The following is a 25946-nucleotide window of genomic DNA, read 5'->3' as shown; positions in this document are numbered from 1 at the left end:
TGATTAATCTGAACATTTTGTTTTTATTTCTTGAGTTGTGATAATAAACTGAATAGACAACACACACCAATATATAGGTTTGCTCAGTAGAATGCTTTCATTTAATTCCTGTAAAAGAAAATGTGTCGTTTCCTTCTGGACCAACATAATTTCAAATCAACAAATGTGGAAAAGTGCTGTAGTCTTCCTAGTCAAAGAACTTTTTAAGTCAATTTCTACATCTCATTTGTCGCAGATGAAAACCACATCTCGTAAATTTTGCATTGAACACTACGCAGAGCTGTAATAGATAGCCAGGGTATATTGTATAAGAGGATGACACGTAACACAAGGGCAGAACACCACCACACGGTCTACACTAAAAGTGTCCTGACTCCTGACATTGCATTTTTTTCCCCTTTTACTTCTTCAACGAAGGGAATAGGGAGAAATGTGAAGCAAAAACCGTTTACAGCCAACCTTCCAAATCTGTCTCACAAGTTTCGTTCAAGATCTTCCGGGATTAATCGCCAGTGGCGCTGTATGAGAATCGGAAAAAAACAAAAAACAATGTTGAATAGAATTTGGAAAAAGGAAAAAAAAACTGCACTCTCGAAAATATTTCAGCGAGATTTCGACAATGTGCACTAACAGATTGAAGCCTGGCTAAATAAGATTGCATCAACATACAAACAAATAATTTGGGGAAAGGGAAATAAGTTGCTTATGAAGCACTGAGCACCAGGCATTGTATGTAATTGTTGTTGTTGTTGTTGTTGCTGTGTTTTGGTCAACCAGCTGCTGGATTACGTCCGCTATCTGTTAAGCCTTTACTGTTTTTCACTTTAAATCCCTATACCCGCTGTATATATCAACGGCCTTCACGGGCGATGTGAACGTTTCTTGCTACAACACGCGCAAACACTTATACAGCTTATAGGGACAACCAATCCAATAACTAAAGTTCCCATGAAGGTTATGCCAGTCTTAACTGGAGGGGAAAACATTAATAAAGGAAACTTTCGGGATTACAAAAAAAAAATAAAAAATAAAGAAAAAGAAGGTACAACAGGCCCTTTCCGAGTGACAGGAGTAGAAAGAAAAAACAAACAAAACAATAATAATAAAGCTCGGCCGTTATGTTGGAATTGAAATGGAATGTTGGAAAAGCGGCTACGTGTACAGTGGATAACCGTGAATGCCAATCAAAGATTTGAAACCATAGTGAGGAGGGAAGGCGTAGCAGGGATGATAGAAGCTATTATTTTTGTGTTTTTGTTGCTGTTTCGCAGGAGGGGACCTAAGGTACATGAACCACTACAATCTACTTGGGACATTTACACAGATTCAATATTTTTTTTGTTTGTTTGTTTGTTTGTTTGATTTTTTTAGTTTTTTTTTTGTTTTTGTTGCTATCTCTCCTTCCCACTGGCTCTCTGTGCCGTGTGTGCAACAGAATTCGACATCTCACGGGGATGGCCACAATCCGATTTGGGTTTTTCTGGAGTGTGTGTTAGGCAATCGACACTAAAACATCTAATCAAGGTTGAAGGGGTTAGCGTTTGACAATAGACAGCGTAGTTAGGCGCAAGTGGTAAAGGGGATAGTGATCTTCTAGATCTAGAGTTGGGAAATGGGGATATCTTGGCAGGTTTCTCTAAAAAAAAATGTTCCTCTACTTTTATGTATGTTTTAAATGGTTGATGCTGCCTCTACAGTTTGAATGAAAATTCTTCGCGATCTTCTTCTCCTCATCCTGAAAAATGTTGCACGCCAAGTACACATCACCTTGTTCAACTGGTGTTGACGTCGGGAGGCGTCGGGAGGAATTCATCAGCTCTCTTATGATCTGTCAACGCTTTGATCGTATAAGTGTCGTGGGGTAGTTCCGATTTACGTCGAAGTAACGGTTTCTCGCGATTCTTCACTCGTTTAGCCTGCATTTAAAACAAGTTCCATTGAGCATTTAAGTTACATTAAAAACATGTTTTAATTCACTGCCGTTCAACACCATTACATTTACACAATACAACATATTACTGTCACTACAGTACCTCACGAGCTTCGGCTTCGATCTTTTCATAAGAGACGTTGTTTGTGTCTTCATCCTGGTCCTCTCCTGAAGCTGCTTGTCCTGCAGCCGACAGCGCGGCGCTCACAGACTGTGCCAAAGCTCCACCAGAAATGGTTTTGGGCATGAGATTAGCCACTAAGTGGTGCTTAGGATTTTTAATAGCCTCAGCTTCTATTTGGCTCCAAAACTCCTCCCGTTCTTTGAATTTTTCCTTCTCTTTCAACCGCTCAGATCTGTATTGTTGCGTACAATCGTCAAACAGTTTTTGGTTCATCTCCATAAAGAGCTTCAGGGCGTTGTAGATCAGTCCATGAATTGTTCTGAAAGAAATACGTAGGAGAACATGAACTTAAATTTCCACAGACAAGGCAAAAATGAATTCTACTCACTTGTTCCAGTGCGACTTTGAATTTTTATAAAGAGCCGGGAACATGATGGGCAAGATAACTGAAGCGTTGTCACTGATCAAGCTCATAATGTACTCATTGTTCCAATAATATAGAGCACGCTCAGCCACTTGGAAATGCGGGCTGGAAACGCAACGTGACAGCTGCCTAAAGAGTTGTACCATGACCTTCGAAAACTCAGCTGGCTCCATAACATCAAGAATTTCTTCCAGTTCATTTAAGAACATCACCTGGTGATTACACGTAAGTAAGCTCAAAGACAACAAAAGACACTTGCAGAAACGGATCTTACCTCTTTGGGAGAATGAACTTTAGGCCAAAACTTCAAAAGACTGAGGACAACCGGTTCCGTCAGTGATGGATCTTTTTCCAAAAACTGGACGACACAATACGCCAGTTGTGGGTGATAAACGGACAGCGACTTGACCTTGTGCAGCGGCATAAGCACTTTAAGAAGGAAGACCTTGTGCTCCTCCTTTAAAGGAAGCGCGAAGCCATTAATAATGCTACCTAGGATTTCCAACAGCTCTGCCACCCCATTGTGATGCTCCGTTTCATAAATGAATCTGAGCAAAGAAACAGGATAAAAGGTTGTGAAAAGGCAACGCAAATATCGCAAAACAAATTGTGAGTTACTTATAGAATATGTTGTTAATTTGTTTTCGAATGTAGGCTCGGAGACCGAGAAATTTGCCGTATATCCGATGCAATGTAGTTTTAAGAAAGTCCCGTTCACGGGGATCTTCGGAATCAAATAGATCCAATAACTGAATTTATATAAATTTGTAATTTTGTTAATTTCGTGATAAAAACCATCAAGTCTTTTGTCTAAATGTGTCACCTGAAGTACAAACTTCTGGTCAATGCATCTCTTGGCTATATTCGGCTGAAAGTCGGGAGATTCCAAAAACCTTTTTTCACCAAACCAAAAAAATAAACTTTACGACATCTATCAAACTTCAGTGCAGGTGGTGAACGTTACCTCAGGAAAAACTCGTAGACAAGTTGGAGGTGAGGCCATGCAGCTTCCAGGGTCGGTTCATCCTCCTCTGGGTCGAACTCGGCTCCGTTGGGATTGCTCGAAGGCGGCAGGGCACGAAAGAGATTGGTGGCAAACTGAGAACAGAACATTTAATAATGTGTTTCCAAAAGTAATGTATAACCATAAAGTACCATATTCACAGCTTCAGGGTAGATTGCTTCAGTAATAACACCCCTCTGTGAAGTGACGTATTCAACCATCTCTAATAAAGCCCCACGTTTGACCTCCTTCCATTTGAGGTCGCTAAGTGGATCGGCTACAAAGTCAAACAGAACACAGCACTGCTGAATCTTCTGCACAAATAATTCCTCTCTTTCTGCTGGCGCCGCATCTGAAGTATACGAAAATAACTATGTAAAAATCCTTCTTGTAAATTTTAATTAAATTAAAATACCTTTGAGCAATGGCAATTTTTGTATTTCGCGATTTTTGGTAATGTTGAAGCGCGAAGAGCTCTGCCGTCGGTTTTTTACCACAGTTGTACCCGTGAACTTTATTTTATTGATTTGTGCTGGCGGTGGTGGTCCAGTCGCCAATTTGGGTCCAGAAGAGGGCGAACTTCCGGGGCTAGTTCTCCCGCTCTAAACAGCATAATTAACCGGTGATTAATATTAATGTATGCAAATTGATAAAGTGATATTTCAAAGGGCAAATGTAAACACACATTTATAAAAATAAATTATACGAAAAATAGTTTCTGAATTAATTAAAGGAGCTTCAGTTTCACTTTGGTTTAGATGTAACCAAACCATTCTGGTTTGTTAGAATATCTCTTTTGCAAGTAATTTGACTCCCAGACTGGTCAAATGTGAAAATTTTACTCAACATAATGTGGCCTGAATTCTTAAGCTATTCTTTAATAGGCTTTCTACAAAAGACAACCATCTTACCTCTTCTCCATTTTCTGTTGATGAACCTTCTTTGGATGACTTCCCATTGCCAACTTTGGGCTTGCCTGTGTCCTGTAAATATAAATAAAAGGGGAAAATGGGTTAGGTTGAAAAAGTTGACCTTGGTTACGAGGGCTGAACAATTTCTCCACTACCAAGCATAATTTCACTAAAATTCAAAACATGGGCTGCTTTTGTAAACAAGAACACTGAAATCGGGTAATGATAGTTAACCGAACATGTTACAGGTGACATTTCAGCAAAGCTGGCCAGCCACTGACGTGACGCCAATAAACCCTCCCATTTCAGCATTCCATTCCTGAATTTCGGCTTGAAGTTTTTTACTCGAGATTCCCAACCACTGAATATATCTTCCTGAACAGTTTTCGACTTACCTCGGATCCTTTTTCTTTTTTCTTGTTTGGCATATTGGGCACGAAAAAGAACTTCACTTTTCCACCCAAGTTTACATCGACACACTATAGTACCATAAGAAGGACCTGTCAGTGAGTGCCAGTTTGTCAACAAGAAAAACGATGATGTAACCTTACCAATAAATTTATTTGCCAAAAAAACTACAAATAAAAATTAATTGTCTAAAAGAACCCAAAAACTACATAATTAAAAAAAAATTATTTAATTAAAGTTTTTCTTTGGCAACGTCAAAGAAGACAGCCAGGCCCACAATCCACCACAATATTTTTGATTTTTCATCATGTGCACGAAAACACATTTGTTTCAAATATGTCGAAGGGTTGGATTTAGTTCTTCTAATATTGGTTACCGACGTTCAGTGAGCTCCAAAAATGACGACCTTATAACACCTAAAGATAAATGTCTTTCAGGATCTATAGAACTAACCCGTAATATCGGTATTATGGCCCATATTGACGCGGGCAAAACTACCACGACCGAGCGAATGCTTTTCTATGCAGGTGTTATAAGATCTCCCGGTGAAGTTCATAAAGGAGATACGGTGATGGATTATATGGACCAAGAAAGAGAAAGAGGTTTCATGTTTCTCCTTCAAATTCGAATTGGCCATTGATACTTATTACTATCTTTGGTAGGGATCACGATTGTGTCTGCTGCAATTACGTTTCCATGGAATGGCCATCATATAAATCTCATTGACACCCCTGGACATGTCGACTTTACAATTGAAGTTGAAAAGGCTCTTAGGGCTTTAGATGGAGCTGTGGCAATTTTAGACGCTTCTGCTGGTAATTTGTGAAGCTCAACAAAGAAAGAGTCAAAAGCGTTGTTTGATATATTTTCGTAATCTAGGTGTTGAGGCACAAACCATGACTGTGTGGAGACAAGCTGATCGATATGAAGTACCAAGAATAATTTATTTAAACAAAATGGATAAAGTTGGTGCTTGCTTTAATACTTGCATCAAGCACATTGAGAACAAACTAAAATGCAAGCCTCTTCCAGTACACATCCCTATAGGTTCAGGAAAGAGTTTCAGAGGAGTTATTGATCTAGTTGATCTTTCCAAGAAGGAGTGGAGTTCAAATCATAATTCACTTGGAACATCTTATTCAACAAAGTTGTTTAACATTTTTATTCACAGTAATGTGCTGTATAATCTTCACGTTGGACTTTTGTTATTCAAGGAAATTGGACTACGAAGGCGATCGTGATATTTGGGTTGAAGCTTCAGAACAACGTGCTGATCTCATTGATAAGATGGCCGATCTTGACGATAATTTGGCAAATTTGATAATTGAAAGAGATAGTCTGCAAAAAATTAACCCAGTTGAAATGAATCAAGCTTTACGGAGAATTACACTTGCAAGAGTAAGTCTGCAATTCAGTTTCACTCAAGATAATGCAGTGATATTTTTATTTAAATTTTATAGACAGGAGTTCCAGTGTTGTGTGGTAGTTCTTATCGCAACATCGGCGTTCAGCCGCTATTGAATGCCGTCACACATTATCTCCCAAGTCCAAGAGATCGTAGCTATGAATTTGTTCAATCATACGCTGCGAACGCAGATCTTTGCTCTTTGGCATTCAAAATTCAGAATGATGCTCAACGTGGACCGTTAACATTTGTCCGAATTTATAGCGGTCAAATTGAATCAGTAAATTCATTACCTTCACATTGGTAATGATAGACGAAATTCTTTTAAAAAATGTATCAACTAAACAGGGGCAAAAGATATACAACGTTTCACGCGATACGACGGAAAAAACGGGTCGCCTATATGTGGCCAGTGCCGATGAATTGAATGAAGTTCAATCATTGTCAGAAGGCAACATAGCTGTAGTTACGGGTCTTAAAGTACGTTGTTTTCCTTCTAATTCCTTCAGATAATAGCGTACTGCACCTTCATTTGCTCTTATTTCTCTCAGGGCACAGTCACCGGTGATACCTTAACAGTATGTGACATCAATTCATCCTACTTAATGTTATGGATGCATTTAATCATGTATCATCATTACCGTTATATAGTCTGGAGTTACAGCAATGAATGCAGCACGCCGTTGGTTGGCTAAGAAACAAGGAGTGTCAGAGGCGGAAGTCGCACCTATTCTGGCTGGAGTTGAAATTCCAGATCCCGTATTTTTCTGTTCTATCGAAACAGCATCTCTTGTAAATATATATTATTATTTGGACTAATAAGTCAATCTAAAAAACATTTGTATTACAGGTTTATCAAAAGAAGTTGGAACATGCATTGGAAATGCTTCAACGAGAAGACCCTAGTCTGAAAGTAAAATTTAACGAAGACACAGGTCAAACTATCGTTTCGGGTATGGGGGAACTCCATTTAGAAATTGTTTTAGAAAGGATTCGGTCAGAATATGGAGTTGAAGCGAGTCTCGGAGCTTTTCAAGTAGCCTACAAAGAAACGGCTCTTAATGAAATTACAGATGTATTTATTTTGGACAAAACGCTAGGTAATAAAAATTTCAACTTTCTTAAAATTGACAGTGATCGACTGACGCGTGTAAAATTTCTCATCCCAAGGTGGAACAAAACAGTTTGTTAAAATGTCTATGTCAATTAAGCCAAATCCTAATGCACAGGGTGCAATTCCTCTCGAAAAAGGAACGTCGAAAGAATCACGCGATCAACTTTCCACCGTGTGGGCCATTCATATGAAAGCAACCGAACGCGGGGTTGCGAGCGCTCTTTCATCCGGGCCGCTGTTATCATTTCCAGTAATAATGTTTTCAATCCTGTCATTATATATATATATTTTTAAATTATTTATTTTATTCTTAGGTCACGTGTGTTGAACTACATCTTCATTCACTTGAAGTAGGGCATAAAACGTCTGAGCTGATGGTTGCTGCAGCCGCGTCTCAATGTGTGTCTCAGGTATAAAATCTCTTTACATGCAACATTTATGCACTATTCGCAAGTTCAAACGTAACCGCTTTTCCAATAGTTACTACGAAAAGGAGGTACATGTTTAATGGAACCATTTATGAAATTGGAAGTGATCATTGAAGAACACTTCCTACACGCTGTTCTTGGTGACTTTGCCCAGCACCGTTCAGATATTCTCGAAGTCACTGAGCGTCACGAATTGAAGGTATGCGTTGTTTTCATCACGGTATAAGTATGGCTAAAAGTTCGTATGCTTGCACAGGTTGTTATAGCCGAGAGCCCGTTGTCCGAATTGCGAGGGTATTCAAAACGAATCCGCATCTTGACTTCTGGAACAGCTACTTTTAGCATGGAATTTTCTTGCTACAAACTAATGTCACCCCTAGATCAGAAGAAAGCTACAACAGAAATCACGGGAATTGAGATGTAATTAGGATAACAAATTTGTTGTTGTGTAATTAAGCATTTCATTACATAGTAGATCTTTTATATCTTTTTATTACTTTTGATACCAATAATTTTGAGTGAACCCATATACAAAGAAAACAAAAAAGGATAACTAGCAAAAAATGGCACACGGGGACCAACCAGAGGGGGATGCCAATTAAATGAATGGCGAGCCTGTTTCACAAAGATACATCCACGAAATATTTTTCTATTAACACACCAGGCAATAAAATCCTATCCCTTTCAATTTTGTCTTGATAAAGGGCGCAATATTTCCTAATTCAGTAAGGCACTTGAGCGGCGACCAGCGAACAAAGTGCCCACTGTAGGTTCTAGCCGGATATGTTCACGATGATTTGGCTTTAGAAATATTTGCTCTGGTGTGATTACTAACACCTGCTGCAACCTGCGTGCCCATTGTAATGTTTGTCATTTGTTGCGTTACTTGCTCCAATCCCGATCCAGCCATGTTTAAATACGCCGGTCGTACAGCCTAATAAATCGATTCAAAAATTACGTTTAATTCTGTTGACCAATCAAGATTGAAAACAATTTAGGCAAAACCAAAGACCTACTATAGTTTTCCTTTCAAGCTGCAAATACTCAGAATGGATCAAGTAGTCAAAGTTACAATTTGAAGTAATAAATTCTCAATGCTTACTTTTTCCCATATTGCTTCCGCCACGAAGTCGATCACCGTTCCAATATCTCGCATTCCTCCTGAATATCTGCAACCATGAAAATATAAATTTGAAATCACGACTCGTGAACTTTTCGAAACTACGTGGATTACTGGAGGTTAGTTTACAAGGTTTACACATCGGCAATGTTGAGAGAAAAGTCGATGTATTCTTCTCTATCAAAGGGGAATTACATTTTACCCAAAAGTTGTTATTTTTAGATGAAAATGCTAAAAGCAGAATAACGAATAGAAAATGTCAAGAGCTAAATTAGTGCAAAAACAAAGACCCGAAACCGAATAAGCATAAATACAACTTGAAAAGCTTTTTTTTTGTGGGGAAAAAAATTTAAAAAAGTTTTGTCAGAGTCAAAATAATCGGATGCAGTAAGAAAGCAGCTATTCAAACAAATAAAAACAAACAAAGGAACCAAAAAGAGAAAAAAAAAAAGATCGTGCTAGAAATTTTGTTATGCACCCAGAAAAGTTTAGAGGAAAACGAAACCGAAATATTGCAATGAGAAAGAGAAACGTGCGCCTCACCTGATGTAAGCCCATGTACAGAGAGTCACCAGAGTCAAGCCCATCATGAGATTGGCCAAGTTGGCCAAAGGATATAGGCCGAGTAAGCCTAAGAATCCAGACACAAAGTAGAAAAAAATTGCAACTACAAACAAAGTAGCTGGTGTTTTAAATGCTTTAAAAATATTTTTGCTTTCGTTTTGTGTCCGATAGTGACCAAATTGTTCCTCAATTTCCTGGAAACAAAAGTAATCGTTCATTCTAGGAGACTACAGTTTAAAGACATTGTAAAAAGGCATACCTGTTCTAATCTTTCTTTGTACTTTTCTGAGAATTCAGCTCCACCCATTTTCCTGCGCCCCACAAAGTGTTCCATTGCTTTATCTTTTACGCGCAAGTGTTCACCATCCAGTGCATTTGAACTCATGAAAGGTTTGTCTCCGCCACAAATAGATTCCATCATGGTTGAATAAACTTCTTTAGCACCAGCGACGGCTGAAAGAGAACATTTTGTTTAGTCAAACGCATACATAAACATCATTAAAATTTTAATATACCTGAAAGATTGTTAGCTTCAGCAGTAGCCTAAACGACAAGTAGTTTCAGAATAACAAATTTTAAAGGGTGTTTTTTTTTTTTAAGAACAGAAAAAAAAATTAAATCCTACCTCTAACATTGATTTCGGTTCCGGTAATTCATCGCCCTTGTAAATAGCCATGTAAGACTGAAAGTAATGAATAATTTTGGTAAGTAATAATAAATTTGGTTTAGTCAGACGCATACATATACACAATTAAATTTTTAATTTACCTGAAAGTAATGAAGTAACTCTTTGGCTCTAATACGGTTACCGCCGATCTGTTTTACCACTAAATTCTCTGGTGACAGAAGAAGCGGAACTAATATTTTTAACTGATCCTTAAAATCTGGTTCAATATCTATGGAACAAATAAATATGGTATAATTAACGGATGAAATCTGCATCGGAAAAGAGTGTGTTACCAGTTAAACGTCCATCAAAGTTAGGATTGGTGGCTACTTTGAGCCCGGGATGAGGCATCAAAAAACAGGAAATATCTGTAAAACAAGCACGAATATGTCTGCGAAGAGCTTGAAGTTCAGGATGCTGCTTGTCAGAGATCTGCAATCGACGTTCGAGAATTGACGATCCGCCTTCTTGCCCATAGGAGGCTTCGTATGGGAAGCTCCAATCGCGAACAAGAAATTCCAACTTTTGAAACGGAACATCTCCAGAATCTTCTAGCGCAAGTCGCCCATATTCTGTAAAAAGCTATAAGACAGTAAGAAAAACATTTATATGAATATTTAAAAATTAAAAAAAAAAAATAAAAAAATCTGTGTGCAATAATCTAATCACTTGTAGATGTTGCAAGTCATCCTCCTGGATATTCTGAGAAAGGTTGTAAACTTGAACACTGCTTGTCATAGTGCTGAGTGCAAAAATAGTTGCACAATCTCTAACAGTGCTTTGGCTGTCAAAAGCTCCTTGAGTATCTAGCAAAAGAACAGCAATCTAAACAGGAAAAAATAACTCACAATTATTTTGATTTTATACATCATAAGTTCAAAACACACTTTCTCTCCATTAGGAGCATCCACCATTAAAATTTCAGACCATGCAAGAATTCCTGTGGTATCCCTTTCACAACCTCCTCTCCAAGAAAAACCTGTCAAAGGTCGATCTTCAGGCCCAAGCCAATCAGCTGAACCCTAAACAAAGTACACAGAATGAATATTTTTTTTTTAACCAAGAAGTAATAATTGAAATACATTCGCTTTCAAGTAACGAAGAAAAAAATCTAGAAGGAAAGATTTCCCTTTGCGAAATGCTCCTGCAACAGATATAACAGCAATGTGTTTGTCTTTCACATGTTCTTGACACACAATATTGGCCAGAGCTTCTTCATCCAATTCAAATGTATGGTCTTCTTTAGCCACCACAATCTGAACAGGCCTTCCTTCCATTCCTAATGAAACATAAGAGAAAAAATGTCAATTTTTTAAGGAATTTGATTGGAAAACCAATATTAAGTTTTGTAAGAAATTTGACAAAGCGCTTTACTCTTCCTCTCTTAAAAATCCTTAGAACACAATTGGTTATCTAAATATTGCCAGAAGTATAGGGGGGAGGAGTTTATTAATAAGTTTTTATTCACTACCTGTTTGGTTTTTTCTACATTGCCCAACAGGTATACCTGTTCAATTGAATGGTGAATCATTCATTGGCTATTGTAAAAAGGGTTTCAAATTGAATAAGGCTAATACTGTAACTTCTTAATAACGAAAGTTTGAAGACAAAAATAGATGGCGAATTATATTCCCAACTTGAGTTCAACGACTGTGTCCAACAAAGATTTGTAATGCCACCAACAACTTGAAAATAGAGAAATTTAAAATAATTGCATGTGCAATAAAACTTACCAGATGAGTTTCCTGTTTACAATTAAGAACACTCACTTATCACATGAAAATCCAGTGGTAACAAGTAGTCGAACACTCGAACCTGGTCGAACCTTTCTTCTCCTGCCTTTCCTTCGCTCGAAAGAATTGGAAACTGGAACACTTCTTGTCTGCAAATGGCATCTCAGCATGGAGGTGACGTTCCGATTTATTTATAACTGATATTTATAGAAGCTTTTTTTGTATTATTTAAGATATCTCATTTATAAATTTGATTTTAAAAATAAAAAATTATTTTCGCATGTATTTGAATAAAACCTAATTACATTCAACATTTTTCAACAAGTTAACCTACTCAAAGCACAACGCAATCCGGCAACATAACTTTCTTTGCATATAATTTCGTCTGCAGTCTGCACCTTCTGCAGCTTCTAGTTTGTAGCACGTGTATATGTTGGGTGAAGAAATTTACACAATTAAATGTCTCGCAGTGATTCCAATCAACAATCGAGCCGACTTAGGTATGAGGGCTGTAATTTTTTTCGTCAAAGATTGGTGCTAGCTACGCTTTCGTGTAGACCTGTTTCAATCGTAAACATTCGATCGAAAGAAAATGATCCTGGTCTAAGAGGTAAGAGCACAAATAATTGTTTAGATTCAATTAAACATTAATATATCCTATTCAATGATTATGCAGAATTTGAAGCTAGTTTCATTCGACTTCTAGACAAAATTACAAATGGTTCAAAGATTGAAGTTAATGAGACAGGCACAGCTGTTCATTATGAACCAGGTCTCCTTTATGGCGGAACCATTGAACATGATTGTTCAACCCAACGCTCCATTAGTTATTATCTAGAACCTCTGTTACCCCTTGGACCTTTCTGTAAAATACCCTTACATCTCACTCTTAGAGGAGTAACTAATGATCAAACTGATCCATCAATTGATATCATCAGATGCTCTTCAATGCCTATTCTGAAAAGATTTCTCTTGGTTGATGATGGTTTAGTGTTAAAGATTAATAAAAGAGGGGCTCCACCTAAGGGAGGAGGAGAAGTAATATTTACTTGCCCTCTCAGAAAACAATTACGGGCTCTGCAGGTATAAAAAAAATTCATATAAAATTCGTAATGTTCAGATTGTTACTAACAAATTTTTATTGTAGTATGTAGACCCTGGAAAAATTAAAAAAATTCGGGGCGTTTCTTATGCTTTACGCACTTCCCCGACAATGACAAATCGTATGATCGAAGCCGCAAAGGGAATACTTTTAAAATACATTCCTGACGTATTCATTCTCACTGACCATAGAAAAGGACCCGCTAGTGGTCTTTCTCCTGGTTTTGGCATTACTTTGACCGCAGAGACCATAAACGGTAATTTAAAATGAATTTGGTACTATTTTAGTCGATAAAATACTTCAAACAATTCGATTTAGGTACATTTTTGTCCGCCGAAGCTACATCTAATCCACAAGGAGACAAGCAAGTCCCATCAGTGGCTGAAGAACTAGGTGAAATAGCAGCCCTTCGACTTCTAGAAGAAATTTACCGAGGCGGGTGTGTTGATTCTTCAAACCAACATCTAGTTCTATTATTAATGGCTTTAGGACCAAAAGATGTCTCAAGAGTTCTGCTTGGGCCTTTGTCTCCTTATACGTGAGTTAAATTATTTCCAGTTGCTTTACAGTACATAACTTTAATTTCCTTTGATAGGATTCAGTTTTTGAGACACATGAAGGATTTTTTCGGAACAGTGTTTAAGATGGAAAATGAAAATAAAAACGATGAAGATGAACTAAGGGTTGGAACTGAAAAAATATTAATGACTTGTGTTGGAGCAGGTTATACTAATTTGAGTAAAACAATGACATGATCGTGATTTATCTGTAATACACCACTATTTGTTTATTAATTCTTTTTGCCATTTACATTTCACCACACCTAAATTGGCCATTTCCACTGATTAGCAGGTGGCTCACTAACAAGGGGTTCCCAAGGTTTCCAGGCCTGCATTTTTCTTGACAAAGTCAATTCATTCTCAGCTTGAACAATAAGTTCTTCTACTTGTCCACAATTGATACGTTTTTCTAGCTTGGTAATGTCCTTCTCCTGTTGTGAGAATAAAGATGTAACGTATGCTATGTGTACAAGAACATATTTAATTAATAACAATACCTCAGTCACTGCCAATGCTCGCTCCTTGATTATCTGTTCAGTATACCGACGATAAGCAGCATCTTCAGGCATGTTTTGCAAAGTACGGAGAATCTTGCCATAGAGCACACTTAAAGTGTGATGGGGGTTTTGAGCCACTACCAACCCAGTCAACCCAGTAGTAGCCTACAAAAATTTATTTAGTTAGAAGATTATTTTTTATTTCTGAAGGCCTACCAAAAAAGAACACAACAAACAAATTCTAGGCCAATAATTACTTACTGTACCATAATATGTTATGCCCCTATGTTGTTCTGACTTTAACACTTAATCTTATTTTAAAGTTTACAAGTTCAAACATTTCAGGAAAATATGTAGCTAATTTCAACTATAATAATAGTACTATATTATATAAATAATTTAATATTAACATTTTACCTTTCTTAAGACACCAGCCATTTTTCTAATGTTCAACACTTAGCAGACAACCTAAAAAGTAGTGTTTCGAACAACGGCCGCCAGGTGTGTCAGTGCGCCGCTCCTCAGGCAGAGCCGCAGTGGCCGCAGTCTGCAGAGCGAATCCAGAGCGAATCAGAGGAGAAAAACAATTTCGAATTATTAAAAAAAAAAGCATTTTATCATTTAACACAGAGTTCAAAATGAAGATCATGTAAAAAATATTAACACAAATAATCCTATTTCCCTCAAGTTTTGAATTTTTGTATCGTTCAAATCCATCAGCTGAGCCCCCAAGGGACTGGCGTCGTGCTCAGTGAGCAGATTCTGTTTAGCAGTTTATCGTTTGAAACAAGTCTGTCTAGTAATTTTTTCGGTTGTGTCCGTAAAAGATATTTTTCCGTCCTTGCCGGTCGACAAGCAAGTACGATTATGGCTGATTTGAATGTTTTGAGCGATTCAGAGTTGCGAAGAAAGCTGGCTCAATATGGAATGACTGACATACCAATCACACAGACGACTCGGGATTTGGTCATCAGAAAACTGAAGTCGGCAATGGAAACAGCCGGCAATGGCACCTCCTCCCATGAGCATGAGGAAGCTGCTATCGAAAGTCGTTCTTCATCTACTCGAAGAAGATCAGTAGGTGGTAACATGGTTTCTTCTAAACCCAAAACAAGACAAAGAGCAAGCATAGCAGCTCCTCCCCCTCAGCTTGACTCTAGAACTGATGAATCTGACGGGTGTGATACTGAGCCAAACACTAGAAAACCTGCTCTTAAGAAAAACAGCCCAAAGGCTGAAAAGAAGAGTCTCAATGGGAAAAGTGAAACTCCGAGTAACAATGTTTCTGGAACAATGTCAGATGAAGAGCTTATTAGACAGCTAAAATTGCACAAAATTGTTGCACCTCCGGTGACACACTCTACAAGGCCAATTCTCATTAAAAAACTTAACCATGCAGTTGCCAAACAAAAAAGAGAGTCAAAGTCTTTTGCTGTACCTTTACAAAGTTTTCAGGATGAAGAACAGGATTCTGCACAAGAGTCTGATAAAGATTATCCTGACAACTCAAGTTTCATTTCATCTAAGGAAAGGCGTAGTATAACACCATCTCTAAGCTTCTCCCAGCAACATTCTCTTACTTTTGGAAGTAACAGCTCTTATCTGTCTAATGATTCCCTTCTGAAACCAAGACAATCAGACTTTTCAAGAACATTCATTCCTCCACCTAATCCTGTTATTAACAGGTAATATTTTTTGTATTGACAAATATTGTTTATCTTATTAATGTTTCTTTTTCATTAGGTTTGTTGAGGAGCAAGAGCCATATGATACAGGATCTGACTCTGAGAATGACAGTGCACCTGCAAAAAAGACTCCTAAAAAGAGCTGGTTCCCATCTTGGTTAAAAAAATCTGACCAAATTTCGGTATTTTTAAAAATATTATTCAAGATTTTTCATTGAAATCAGTTTTAATAATTAGTTTTGTTTTCTCTTAGAGTACTCCAATAAAAAAATCTGCATTTTATGCAAACGTAAAGGGAAAACTGAACATTCTTTGGCAGTGGCAGTTCATCGTCGTCGTTTTACCACTACTTGCGGCCTTGTTCTTTCTGCTCTTAGCCGCAGTTTATATTAGGGCTTCTTATAACGAAGCAGGACCACCTCAGGGAACATCTGAATCGGCAATGGATCAAACAATCCAAAACGTTAGAAACTTAATTGAACGTGAGACCATCTCACATCTGTGTGGTGGAGAAGAAGTCGTATCGGTAGATTCTTCATTTTTATTGGAACAGCTGAAAATGAATCAGACGGTGCTCGACAAAGTTATAGAGGCCGTAGTTGCTAATCCTCAGTGGGGTGTCAGTGTTGACGGGGAGTCGTGGAGTATCCCAAGCGTTCGACTTCCTATTTGGTGCTCGATAAAAACCTATTTATGGAACATTTTGATTGCATCGCTTATTATAATAATCGGTTGGTATTAACTTATTCATATTCTAAAGTTAAGACGCATTTTTCTTGAGAGACTTAATTAATATAAATGCCTTTTAGGATTTGGCGTAGTTTTATTGGTTCATCAAATGGTAACGGCCAGTTGCAGACAGCGTGAAAAGGAGGAGCAAGAAGTATACACCATGGTGGAAATGATAATAGATTTGTTGGCTCGGCATCAAGCAAGTATGGTGGTAGAACGTCGACCGCATGATGCTTACCTAGCAGTTACACATGTCCGCGATGTTCTCATTCCACTAAAAGAGCGGAAATCAAAGCTCAAGTTGTGGAACAAGGCAGTTCAGTTCCTTGAGGACAATGAGTCGCGAGTCCGGCCAGAGATCCAACAAATTGAAGGTGAAGACTTCCGCGTATGGCGATGGCTTCCTCCCAGCACCGCATTTTCGCCCGGCAAATCACCAGCCCATGGAGATCAAACTGATGAGGCCTCATCCAACAACAGTCTTGGTGCAGCGAATAGCGTTACTCCTCGACCGAAAGTGTGGCAAGGCCAAGCCTTTAGCACTGATAGTAGTGGAGTAAATTCGCCACCTCCCTACCCGTTAACCCAGTGCCTCAAAGTGCGCAATATGTTCGACGCAGAAGTGTAAGATTTCTTTTGTTTATAATATTTGTTGTTACTCAAGTTAAAGTTATTTGTAGACACTTGTTCTAATTGTCAACGATGAGCCGTGATTATTGTATTCTGAAGGAAAACCAGCTGACATTCTTTTATTATGTATGATTTCTTAGAGAGGTTGGCGATTCGTGGCCGGTGCGTATTCAGGACGCAATTTTGGAGAAGGCAGACAAGGGGAAAACTGTGCATATGGCTGTTGATCGGGGTTCGCGAGAAGGTTGTGTTTACATCAAGTGTGCAACTGCTGATGATGCCGGCAAGGTATACCACTCGCTCCACGGCTGGTGGTTTGATGGCAATTTGGTGACAGTGAAGTACCTAAGGCCCGAACGATACCATTATCGCTTCCCGGATTCGGCCAAAGCCACTGCCCAACTGCAGCCATCCAACGATAAGCGATTATCTCTGCAGACCAAGTTCTGGAAATCCCCTCTCGAGCATTTTTAAATTAATGAAACAAAGTCCCCAAAGCTTAATACTGTATACCCTAAATTAACACGACACGCTGATACATCGCTTAAAGATGTGAAACGTTTCTTCTGACGGAAAGCGAAGAAAAGTATCAAGCATCGTAGTGATTCGCAAATTGTTTCCTTAAGAAATTCACTGTTTGGATGAGAAGCTGAAAAATTGCTATTCGCGGGTTTTTAAAAATGTTGTCTTTTTTGGCTTGTTTAACTTGAATGGCACAATACAAAATACACTACTCAGCTCTTATTAAATTACATGAGCCAAACCTTCCCCTATTATTGTTCAAGAATTGTAATAAATGGGCTTTTAGAAATTTATTAGAAATGAAGTTAATGGGATTCATTACTGCTGTTGACACTCCTTCATTCATTTGCTGTAAGCAAATCATTTTTTGTAAAGAATCTATCAATCTCGTAGCTGACACCTGATACCTGATACCCGCTTCCGAGTTCTGTCACAGATAAAGACCACTGGTTGAAGCTCTCCATAAGAGAATTAACATGGCCAACTGTCGCCAATATTCTTGCTACCCTTCCTCCGATTTCTCCAATCTTGGACTACTTGTCCTGCCCTCTAGTGTACGTTTTCATCTCTACACTCTGTTTAATTATATTCAATTGCCATGATTTAATTGATTTCTCTGCTTTTTCAATTGGCAAACGTCAAAATTAAATACAATATGAATTCTTAATAAAAATGTTTATGAAAAAATTACCTAGGACTTTTAAACGCCGGCAAAGAATTTTACCAAAACAGAAGGAAAACAATCTTCGTCTGCAAAACCCTTCGTAGCCTCGGTGCAGTACAGTACTTTATCCGCTAGAGGCACTACAAGCACTCCAAGAACTCGGGGTCAGTAGGGATAGGGCTAAAAGCATAGACAAAGACCACTGGTTGAAGCTCTTCATAAGAAAATTAACATGGCCAACTGTCGCCAGAATTCTTGCTACCCTTCCTCCGATTTCTCCAACCCCGTATTACTTGTCCTGCCCTCTAGTGTACGTTTTCATCTCTACACTCTGCTTACTTCTATTCAATTGCAATGATTCAATTGATTTCTCTGCTTTTGTAATTAGCAAATGTCAAAATTAAATACAATTTGACTTCTTAATAAAAATTTTTAAGGCAAAATTACCTAAAACTATTAAACGCCAGCAAAGAATTTTACCAAGACAGAAGGAAAACAATCTTCGTCTGCAAAACCCTTCGTAGCCTCGGTGCAGTACAGTACTTTGTCCGCTAGAGGCACTACAATCGATACGGGAGCTCGGGGTCAGTAGGGATAGGGCTAAAAGGATAGCACAGCATCAACCAGTGGTCTTTGTCTATGCTAAAAGGATAGCACAGCATCAACCAGTGGTCTTTATCTATGGTTCTGTGACAACAAGTTCAACTGTTCAAGTAGAGTTGGTGCACTGCAAGTCGAATAATCGATTTTGGAATATGGCAACTTCGTAAATATATCGTCTGCTATTACACGTGCCCCAACGGCCCAACTGCCCCAACAAGTTAAAAGTTCCATCTCTTCGCTGTCAAGTGTTACTGTCTTGCTGAAAAAATTAATAATTGAGACACTGTATTTCCGATGAAATGACGGATAAAGCAGAAAATCACGAAAGTTGTTTAGATGCGAGTCGTATATTTACCGGACATCGTGCGCTGGGACTTGTCAGTAACCACATTCCGTTGGTTACAAGATATATTCCAAAGAGGAAGGAAACACTCATTGTTACAGTCATTGGTAACTCTTTCCACACTTACGGAGTAAGTCTTCATTATTTTTATTTAATTTTCGTTTATTAATAATCTGTTTAAAATTCAGTCCACCAAACTGAATCTCCTAAGTATTGGAAGAGCACATGAAGATGACATCACATGTCTTGCAGCTGATACCTATCGGGTTTTCACAGCCAGTGGTCACATTATCAAAGTATGGAGAAGAAGTACCGAACTTTCCAAAGAGTTTAAGGGACATGAAAAACCCATTCACTTGATGCTGCCATTCGGTCAGCATCTTCTTGCTGTTGATGAGACAAACAACCTTAAAGTTTGGGATATCAATGCAGCTGAAGTCAGCTTTGAGCTAGACTTCAATCCTGATACTTTTTCCATTTCTGCTATGGTGCATCCTGTGACATACCTAAACAAAATTTTGTTTGGAAGTATGCAAGGTACTATGCAATTATGGAACCTGAAGACTGGCAAGATGGTTTTTGCATTCAATGGGTGGAAGAGTCAAATCACTATCCTCGAACAAGCCCCTGCTGTTGATGTTGTGGCTGTAGGACTGGCTTCAGGAGAAATGTGTTTGCACAACTTGAAATTTGACGAGACTTTGATAAAGTTCAAACAAGATTGGGGACCAATCACAGCTCTAACATTCAGAACTGATGGTGCTCCTATTATGATCACTGGAAGTAGCCAAGGTCATCTGGCAATTTGGGATCTAGAACAACAGACCCTCGTTCAACAGCATCGTCATGCTCATCGGGGAGCAGTGACCGGTTTGAAATCTTTGGCCTCAGAACCAATCATCATTACGTCTTCTCCTGATAATTCGTTGAAGGTAATAATGATCTCTGTTTAGTTATTAAAATCTTTGAAAAACCTAATTCTATTTTAAATATTTTCTGATAGATGTGGATTTTTGATCAATCAGACGGAGGAGTACGATTGCTCCGTGATCGTGGAGGTCATAAAGCTCCACCAATCCGGTTGCGCTTTCACGATTTACTTGGCGAATGGATTCTGTCAACCGGATTAGATTCTTCGCTGCGAACGTTCTCAACCGTTGCTGATCTTCTTCACCGAAATTTAGGCACTGCACACTACAATCAAAAGAAAGCCAGACGGGTTGGACTAGAAAAGGCTGGCCCAAAAATGCCACCAATTACCAACTTTGCATCTGGTATGATCGAAACCTAATATTTTTAAATTTTAATACTTAACCCGGGCTGTTGCTTAATTAATCTTTTATTACAAGATTCGGTTCGAGACAAGGAGTGGGATTCTATTGCAGCTGTCCATCGTCATCAGTCAGAGGTGACGACATGGTCATTCCATCGACAAACAATGGGCGAGCATAAGCTGACACACAAACGCTTTGCAGAGGACATGGCTTTAAAAAAGACATCTGCGACTGTTAGTTGAATACTTTATTTAACCTATTTCTATGTCTTTAATCTTATTTCTGTAATCACCATATAGTGTGTTACCATTACGGCTTGCGGAAATTTTGCCATTGTTGGTTATGACTCAGGCCATATTGATCGTTACAATATGCAATCAGGAATTCATCGTGCCACATATCTTCGCTTAGATACTGAAGAGTCGTCTAAATTGCCGTTTACTCGTAACGCCGTTCGAGGGGTTGTCTCGGATGGTTTAAATCAGGTAAGGTTGGAATGTGAAACGTTGTTATGCACTATTAATAACCACAAGTTATTTTTGAATTTGTGCAGGTAGTTTTGGGAGCCTTCACAAATGGCCAGTTAACTACATGGAACTTCAAGTCTGTAGAAATTGTAAGGGAAACAAATCTAAATGCTGCACCTAGTTTTATTCAAATTAATCGACACAGGTAAGACGGTTCATGAAATTTATGCTAGAACTTTTCTAAATGAATGTTTGTGTTTAGTGGGCTTTTGGCTATCGCGATGGAAGACTTTACGATCATCATTGTGGAAGTCGAGACCGGAAATATTGTTCGACGACTTACTGGACATGATGGACGATTGACGGACTTGGCCTTTAGTCCGGATGCTAGGTGGTTGGTATCATCCGCACAGGATTGCAGTATTCGAACGTGGGACTTGCCTACTGGAACGTAAGTGTCCAAAAGCCGATTCTGGAATAGTTTAGTTAATCATTCAAACAAAATTCTTAGTTTCTTTCTTATCTTTTTCCTATAGGTGCATAGATTATTTTCTTCTGCCCAAATCTTGTGTTTCTCTGACTTTCAGCGCGAGTGGCAGTTTTTTAGCCACAGCGCATGTTGATGATCTTGGCATTTATCTGTGGAACAATCAGTCACTCTACACGCAAGTTTCATTGCGGGCACTGGAAAAAGATTTTGAACCGAAAACGGCTCCCCTACCAGGATCCGCTGTCAAGAGCAGTGAATCTGAAATTGAAGACAGCGAGCAAATTGAGGACGAGGAAGAGTTCTCCTCGCCGGAACAAATTGCTGATGCTCTTGTTACTCTTTCTCTACTTCCTGATTCCAGATGGAAGAACCTTCTTAGCCTTGACGCTATCAAAGTAAGTTACTTGAATTTAACTCTTCTACGCTTTATAATTATTGTCTGTATATATTTTAATTTGTTAACAGAGACGAAACAGGCCTAAAGAAGCACCGAAGTTGCAGAAACTTGCCCCTTTTTTCTTAACCAACACAAACAGCCTTCCATCCGCAGATGGTCAGAAAGACTCGGGTTCGCGTATTTTGAACACATTCAGCTCACCTTTTGCGATGCCGTTAACCCCGTGGGCTGAGAAATTAAACAGTGCCGAGAAACCAGAAGAATGTAAGTCTAGTGAAATATACGATACTACTAAAAAACGTTGTCTCAACATTTTATTTTATTTTTATTTTTTTATTCAGACTGGGCTGTTATAGAAGAACTCAAAGGAATGGGACCGTCAGCTATCGACACCGAAATCCGCTCACTGAGTCCTCATTTGGGAGGGTCCACCCACCTACTGTCACAGTTCTTAACATCTATCACCCTCGTCCTGGAGTCTAAGCGTAACTATGAAATAGTCCAAGCTTATCTAGGGCTCTTTTTAAAGGTTCATGGGAGTTCCTTAAGCGAGGAACATGAATTGTGTGCTCGAGCAGAGAAAGTGTCGGGTGTATTGAAAGATAGCTGGTCAACGCTTCAGACGAATTTTGAGAGCACCCTTTGTTTGGTGTCCTTCTTTATGAACGCTGTTATCTAAAAACTGAACACTTGAAAGAAAACATTGATGCGCACTTTGACCATCGCATTCTTAAATTGCTTTTTTATTGGATTTTCATTTAACAAACAAGGGCGAGGAATAATTTCCTTCGACTTACACTTTTTTTTACTGGATATCTTCACCCAACAATGCCAACTAAAAAGTTAAAGAAAAAGTATAATAATATTTGGATTACGAGTTTTTCTTTAAGAGTTTTTTCAGTACCTGTTTCAAGAATTGATTTCCGTTATTTAAAGTGGAACAACCATAGACAATTTTCTTTGCGTTACCTCCCACTGTTTTCGACTGGAAAAGTAAAAAGTAATTAAATAACTTCAAATTTTAAAAAGAAAGAGAGAAAAGATTCAATACTTTAGCATAGTCGACCAGATTTTGATACTCGGCATATGTCCCTCCACCCACCATGAATACAATAGCATCTTGGAATTGGGCACGACTCTTAAGAGGAGCAGTACTACCGCCCTCACTAGGTTTCAAAAGCTTTGGATCAAAATAACGGTAATCGTCGGTTTCTGGAGAGGGTTTCAGTTCCATCAAGTGATCAACAATCCGTGTAACTGGTAAATTCTGTTGAAAAATATTTTCATCAAATGAATTCTGATTTGAAAGTAATTCAACCAGAAAATGCTTACATGTTTCTTTACAACCAAGTTCTTCACGCCTTCCATGACAAAATTCGAGCCTTGGGACATAAGTTTCGTAAACATGTTCACTGTTCTAGTTCCACCTCCCGAGTACTGGCTAGAGCCAGTCGCAATCTTGCTGCACGACCTTAATTGAAAATAGTGAATTTTAGAAACATGTCAAACAATCCACGATTGAAATTACTCACTTCCAACGCTTCAAATAGCGCAAAGCTGCTAAATTGCAGCCAGCAGCTTTTAGTGCAGCGGCGTACTGATCAGTTTCGGACTAAACAAAATCGATAAATATAACAAGTAAATATCATTGTAAAAGAGGCTTATTCCCTACCTCAGTCATGTTAGGTGAACAAATAAAATAGACCAGAAAGAGTCTGAGTTTGTCGTCTGGAGTTCCGCACTCCGAATCACTAATGATGTCTAAGACAGATCGATCTAAGGCGTTTTTGCTCATAACCTTCTCCTCCACCTCTAGTAAAACGTCCAATTTTCGCTGCTTGATTTGCTCCAAGATGGCTAAAAGATTGAAAGTTAGTAAGTTTAGTCTTGTGTCAATTTATGGGTGGTTCATAGGAAGCCTTTAAAAAAATACATAATTTTACCTGTTGCTATGGTTGTATGCATGTCTAAAAGCCGCTTCCTCTCCAGAAGCTGGGGTAGAGAGCTAACTGCTGAAGTCAGCTTGGCTGTTGTGTTGGAAATCAAACTCATAGCGGCTTCTCCGTCTGGATCTAATCCCTTTGAAAAACAAAACGTAATAAGGTAAATTAATGGCCACAAATTTCTATTCATCGAAACAGTACCATTGATTCTTTTAATCGTTTCACTTCACTCTCCGATGCTTTGTAATCTTCCAGTTCTTCTTGGATGGATTCTGCTACTGTTGGGAAAGGACTGCCTCTATAAGATATCCAAAATTTGTCGGATGGGTTCAAATCACAAGTCTTTATTTTGGCTTTGTGAGAAGGGGTGTGCCGATGGCTATCCGGATGGTGATTGGCATCACTTTCTGGTTCCTGGACGACCACACGATTTAAAGTGTAATCCAAAACATCGTGTACAAGGGCTTGGTAAGTCCAAGTGTGGTGGAGAGGTGTAGCCATGTCCAAGTTACGGTCGAGGAGAACCAACAAAGGCCTCTGAAATCTAAAAATTTTAAAAAATATATTGTAACTGCAATTCGCGCGGCGGGTTATTTGGCTATGAAACAGACATACCCAAAACTTTGGGTTAGATCAGAAGTAAAAAGACCACTTCTCGTATCTCGCAAACTCTCCCTTAATTTCTTGTCTAGTTTTTCAGCTACCATTTCAGCTGCATTTCCTTTAGGACTTCGAATCACCGGAACAGTGCCTGCATCATTGAATAATTTGCACATGATGCACATATAAATGAAAAATAGAACAACTTTTACCCAATGTGGCAAATAAAGAGAATAAACTATCCACAATTCCATCTAAAATGTTGTTCATCTCTGTATCTGTTATTTCACCCCTGTTCATAGCTGAAATTAATAAGATAAATTTATAATTTGATTTGTTTTAAGGAAACAATGTGGCAATGGGGGCAAGAGTAGTACTCACAGTAGTAGGATATCATGTCACTGTTCTGATTTCTGAGGATAAACAAATCATCTTCCAGAGAAATGAAATTCAGGTATTGATCACAAACTTTTAAGATCTGGGCCACACTCTGAGCATTGATTGCAGCAGATGCCAAGTCCTCCAATCTTTGCCGGGATATGGATGAGATAAAATTGAAGTAATATGATTCATATAGCTGGTTTTGTAAATCTTGGCTTATTCGTCCTAGGTTCTCTTCAGTGGGCAGGCAAAAGTAAATAGCAGGCACATCTGGAACAGGGTCTCTAGGTGAGTGTAGTTGGACGTGGAGAGTCACACCTAGTTCTTGCAATTCCTTGACTGATAGAATGGGGGATATGATATCCTGTCCATACTTGTCGTACACCAAAATTTTCCATGATGGTTCCATGATAGTTGATTTAGTTATAGGTTGGTTGAAATTTATCATTTGCTTCAACAGATCTGTAAGAACAGAAAGTATAGCATGAAAAACTGAGTCTTTAAAGAAAACAATTAACAGACGTACTTATCTGTCTCTCTCGTATTGAAGAGCCCATGGTTTTTCTTGTTCAATATTCTCGTGTTATATTGTTTTATGTTATATTATATATTTGGATTTTGGATGTCGGTCAGATCGTGTACTTATCCGGATCCGTCAAAACAGATACGTCAGCAGCTGTTTTTTTCTTCTCCGCTAGATGGCTTCCAAGAGGTTGTCTGCCTGTTTTTACTTTTTTCGGCGGCAACATAAACTTTGATTGGTACTTTCTCTTTTTACGAAAATGTTGCTTAAATTATTTAGATGTTGTATTATTTGATAAAGTTTTAATATTATAACCGTTCTCCTTCTTTTTCATGTTTTTGTAACACCTTTCTCTGTAACAGAATCCTCCCTGGAGCTGGAAGCCAAGTCCTAACTCCCAAGCAACAAATGTCAGGCAACAAGGTCAGTTAATCAGTTTCACTTTTTACTTTAGTGATCGTCAACGCTTGCCCTTTATTGGAGAAATTTCCGCATTGGCTTACCTTCTAAATTTTATCAATTTCGAAGTATTTCAGTTGTTACCTCGATACATAAACCTCTTTTTCACTGTCGAAGGAATCAGAGCGGAAAATGTATGCCGCCTAAAAGTCTATAGAGTTAAATAGTGTCCCACCCTTTAGTGTTTGTTTCCTGTTTACTTTTATTTCATCACAGGCAAAGAGAAAAGTTCTTTTTAAAATG

At 38.5% G+C, this 25946-nt stretch overlaps 7 protein-coding genes and 1 long non-coding RNA gene across 24 annotated transcripts in view; 4 read left to right on the top strand and 4 right to left on the bottom strand.

Moving 5' to 3' along the window:
• Window positions 1-25946, top strand: part of LOC124191209 — a 101081-nt gene that overhangs the window by 63741 nt on the left and 11394 nt on the right. The gene's annotated exons all lie outside the window — the stretch shown is intronic.
• LOC124191179 (serine/threonine-protein phosphatase 2A 56 kDa regulatory subunit gamma isoform-like) lies at window positions 4-4897 on the bottom strand. Its single transcript, XM_046584222.1, has 11 exons — window positions 4788-4897; window positions 4393-4464; window positions 3897-4083; window positions 3634-3833; window positions 3443-3576; window positions 3302-3371; window positions 3097-3227; window positions 2753-3026; window positions 2443-2690; window positions 2034-2373; window positions 4-1916 (listed from the first exon to the last, which is right to left on the bottom strand). The coding sequence occupies exons 1-11, from the start codon at window positions 4818-4820 to the stop codon at window positions 1773-1775; spliced, it is 1833 nt and encodes a 610-aa protein (XP_046440178.1). The 5' UTR covers window positions 4821-4897; the 3' UTR covers window positions 4-1772.
• Window positions 4903-8230, top strand: LOC124191172 (ribosome-releasing factor 2, mitochondrial-like). Its single transcript, XM_046584211.1, has 13 exons — window positions 4903-5402; window positions 5463-5615; window positions 5680-5947; window positions 6015-6198; window positions 6261-6485; window positions 6554-6685; window positions 6757-6783; window positions 6857-6997; window positions 7056-7305; window positions 7376-7569; window positions 7634-7729; window positions 7800-7946; window positions 8004-8230. Exons 1-13 carry the CDS (start codon window positions 5108-5110, stop codon window positions 8169-8171), a joined length of 2280 nt encoding a protein of 759 aa, XP_046440167.1. The 5' UTR covers window positions 4903-5107; the 3' UTR covers window positions 8172-8230.
• LOC124191182 (atlastin-like) lies at window positions 8224-11989 on the bottom strand. Its single transcript, XM_046584227.1, has 12 exons — window positions 11832-11989; window positions 11181-11377; window positions 10986-11120; window positions 10768-10923; window positions 10392-10680; window positions 10200-10327; window positions 10057-10113; window positions 9947-9974; window positions 9691-9884; window positions 9411-9625; window positions 8850-8916; window positions 8224-8681 (listed from the first exon to the last, which is right to left on the bottom strand). Exons 2-12 carry the CDS (start codon window positions 11373-11375, stop codon window positions 8535-8537), a joined length of 1611 nt encoding a protein of 536 aa, XP_046440183.1. The 5' UTR covers window positions 11376-11377; window positions 11832-11989; the 3' UTR covers window positions 8224-8534.
• On the top strand, window positions 12210-17852 carry LOC124191208. The gene is made up of 10 exons (XM_046584267.1): window positions 12210-12441; window positions 12508-12914; window positions 12979-13189; window positions 13252-13471; window positions 13529-13656; window positions 15513-15675; window positions 15734-15857; window positions 15929-16406; window positions 16485-17031; window positions 17178-17852. The coding sequence occupies exons 1-10, from the start codon at window positions 12291-12293 to the stop codon at window positions 17509-17511; spliced, it is 2763 nt and encodes a 920-aa protein (XP_046440223.1). The 5' UTR covers window positions 12210-12290; the 3' UTR covers window positions 17512-17852.
• On the bottom strand, window positions 13695-14551 carry LOC124191206 (NADH dehydrogenase [ubiquinone] 1 alpha subcomplex subunit 5-like). The gene is made up of 3 exons (XM_046584264.1): window positions 14408-14551; window positions 13991-14155; window positions 13695-13924 (listed from the first exon to the last, which is right to left on the bottom strand). Exons 1-3 carry the CDS (start codon window positions 14426-14428, stop codon window positions 13757-13759), a joined length of 354 nt encoding a protein of 117 aa, XP_046440220.1. The 5' UTR covers window positions 14429-14551; the 3' UTR covers window positions 13695-13756.
• LOC124191168 (WD repeat-containing protein 36-like) lies at window positions 18733-22532 on the top strand. The gene is made up of 10 exons (XM_046584205.1): window positions 18733-19299; window positions 19358-20101; window positions 20173-20443; window positions 20519-20676; window positions 20743-20928; window positions 20997-21115; window positions 21173-21361; window positions 21447-21795; window positions 21866-22061; window positions 22139-22532. The coding sequence occupies exons 1-10, from the start codon at window positions 19126-19128 to the stop codon at window positions 22474-22476; spliced, it is 2724 nt and encodes a 907-aa protein (XP_046440161.1). The 5' UTR covers window positions 18733-19125; the 3' UTR covers window positions 22477-22532.
• On the bottom strand, window positions 22520-25438 carry LOC124191176 (sec1 family domain-containing protein 1-like). The gene is made up of 12 exons (XM_046584216.1): window positions 25248-25438; window positions 24722-25183; window positions 24553-24642; window positions 24356-24491; window positions 23942-24284; window positions 23741-23876; window positions 23470-23654; window positions 23330-23409; window positions 23130-23268; window positions 22849-23064; window positions 22702-22782; window positions 22520-22632 (listed from the first exon to the last, which is right to left on the bottom strand). The coding sequence occupies exons 1-12, from the start codon at window positions 25276-25278 to the stop codon at window positions 22603-22605; spliced, it is 1929 nt and encodes a 642-aa protein (XP_046440172.1). The 5' UTR covers window positions 25279-25438; the 3' UTR covers window positions 22520-22602.

The sequence above is a fragment of the Daphnia pulex genome, chromosome 3, assembly GCF_021134715.1.
Source record: "Daphnia pulex isolate KAP4 chromosome 3, ASM2113471v1".
Lineage (NCBI taxonomy): Eukaryota > Metazoa > Arthropoda > Branchiopoda > Diplostraca > Daphniidae > Daphnia > Daphnia pulex.
This window is presented reverse-complemented; position numbering and strand designations above follow the sequence as displayed.

Bases quoted from the DNA above. Each gene is read 5' to 3' on its own strand.
- LOC124191179 (XM_046584222.1), bottom strand. From the start codon at position 4,820: ATGCCAAACAAGAAAAAAGAAAAAGGATCCGAG. The intron at 3,027-3,096 runs GTAACTCACAAT...TTCTTTGCTCAG, and splicing joins ATTAACAACATATTCTATAA to ATTCATTTATGAAACGGAGC. The intron at 1,917-2,033 runs GTACTGTAGTGA...TTTTAAATGCAG, and splicing joins TCGAAGCCGAAGCTCGTGAG to GCTAAACGAGTGAAGAATCG.
- LOC124191172 (XM_046584211.1), top strand. From the start codon at position 5,108: ATGTGCACGAAAACACATTTGTTTCAAATATGTCGAAGGGTTGGATTT. The intron at 5,616-5,679 runs GTAATTTGTGAA...TTCGTAATCTAG, and splicing joins AATTTTAGACGCTTCTGCTG to GTGTTGAGGCACAAACCATG. The intron at 6,998-7,055 runs GTAAATATATAT...TTTGTATTACAG, and splicing joins CTATCGAAACAGCATCTCTT to GTTTATCAAAAGAAGTTGGA.
- LOC124191182 (XM_046584227.1), bottom strand. From the start codon at position 11,375: ATGGAAGGAAGGCCTGTTCAGATTGTGGTGGCTAAAGAAGACCATACA. The intron at 10,681-10,767 runs GTGATTAGATTA...ACTGTCTTATAG, and splicing joins ATGACTTGCAACATCTACAA to CTTTTTACAGAATATGGGCG. The intron at 8,917-9,410 runs GTGAGGCGCACG...TCATGGTTGCAG, and splicing joins TGTACATGGGCTTACATCAG to ATATTCAGGAGGAATGCGAG.
- LOC124191208 (XM_046584267.1), top strand. From the start codon at position 12,291: ATGTCTCGCAGTGATTCCAATCAACAATCGAGCCGACTTAGGTATGAG. The intron at 13,657-15,512 runs GTTATACTAATT...GTTTCATTTCAT, and splicing joins AATGACTTGTGTTGGAGCAG to CTAAGGAAAGGCGTAGTATA. The intron at 17,032-17,177 runs GTAAGATTTCTT...ATGATTTCTTAG, and splicing joins AATATGTTCGACGCAGAAGT to AGAGGTTGGCGATTCGTGGC.
- LOC124191206 (XM_046584264.1), bottom strand. From the start codon at position 14,428: ATGGCTGGTGTCTTAAGAAAG. The intron at 14,156-14,407 runs GTAAAATGTTAA...AAATTTTTGTAG, and splicing joins TGGCTGGTGTCTTAAGAAAG to GCTACTACTGGGTTGACTGG. The intron at 13,925-13,990 runs GTATTGTTATTA...TTCTCACAACAG, and splicing joins GAGCATTGGCAGTGACTGAG to GAGAAGGACATTACCAAGCT.
- LOC124191168 (XM_046584205.1), top strand. From the start codon at position 19,126: ATGACGGATAAAGCAGAAAATCACGAAAGTTGTTTAGATGCGAGTCGT. The intron at 20,102-20,172 runs GTAATAATGATC...ATTTTCTGATAG, and splicing joins CTCCTGATAATTCGTTGAAG to ATGTGGATTTTTGATCAATC. The intron at 20,444-20,518 runs GTATGATCGAAA...TTTTATTACAAG, and splicing joins AATTACCAACTTTGCATCTG to ATTCGGTTCGAGACAAGGAG.
- LOC124191176 (XM_046584216.1), bottom strand. From the start codon at position 25,278: ATGGGCTCTTCAATACGAGAGAGACAGATAA. The intron at 24,643-24,721 runs GTGAGTACTACT...TATTAATTTCAG, and splicing joins TGACATGATATCCTACTACT to CTATGAACAGGGGTGAAATA. The intron at 23,065-23,129 runs GTAAGCATTTTC...ATTTTTCAACAG, and splicing joins ACTTGGTTGTAAAGAAACAT to AATTTACCAGTTACACGGAT.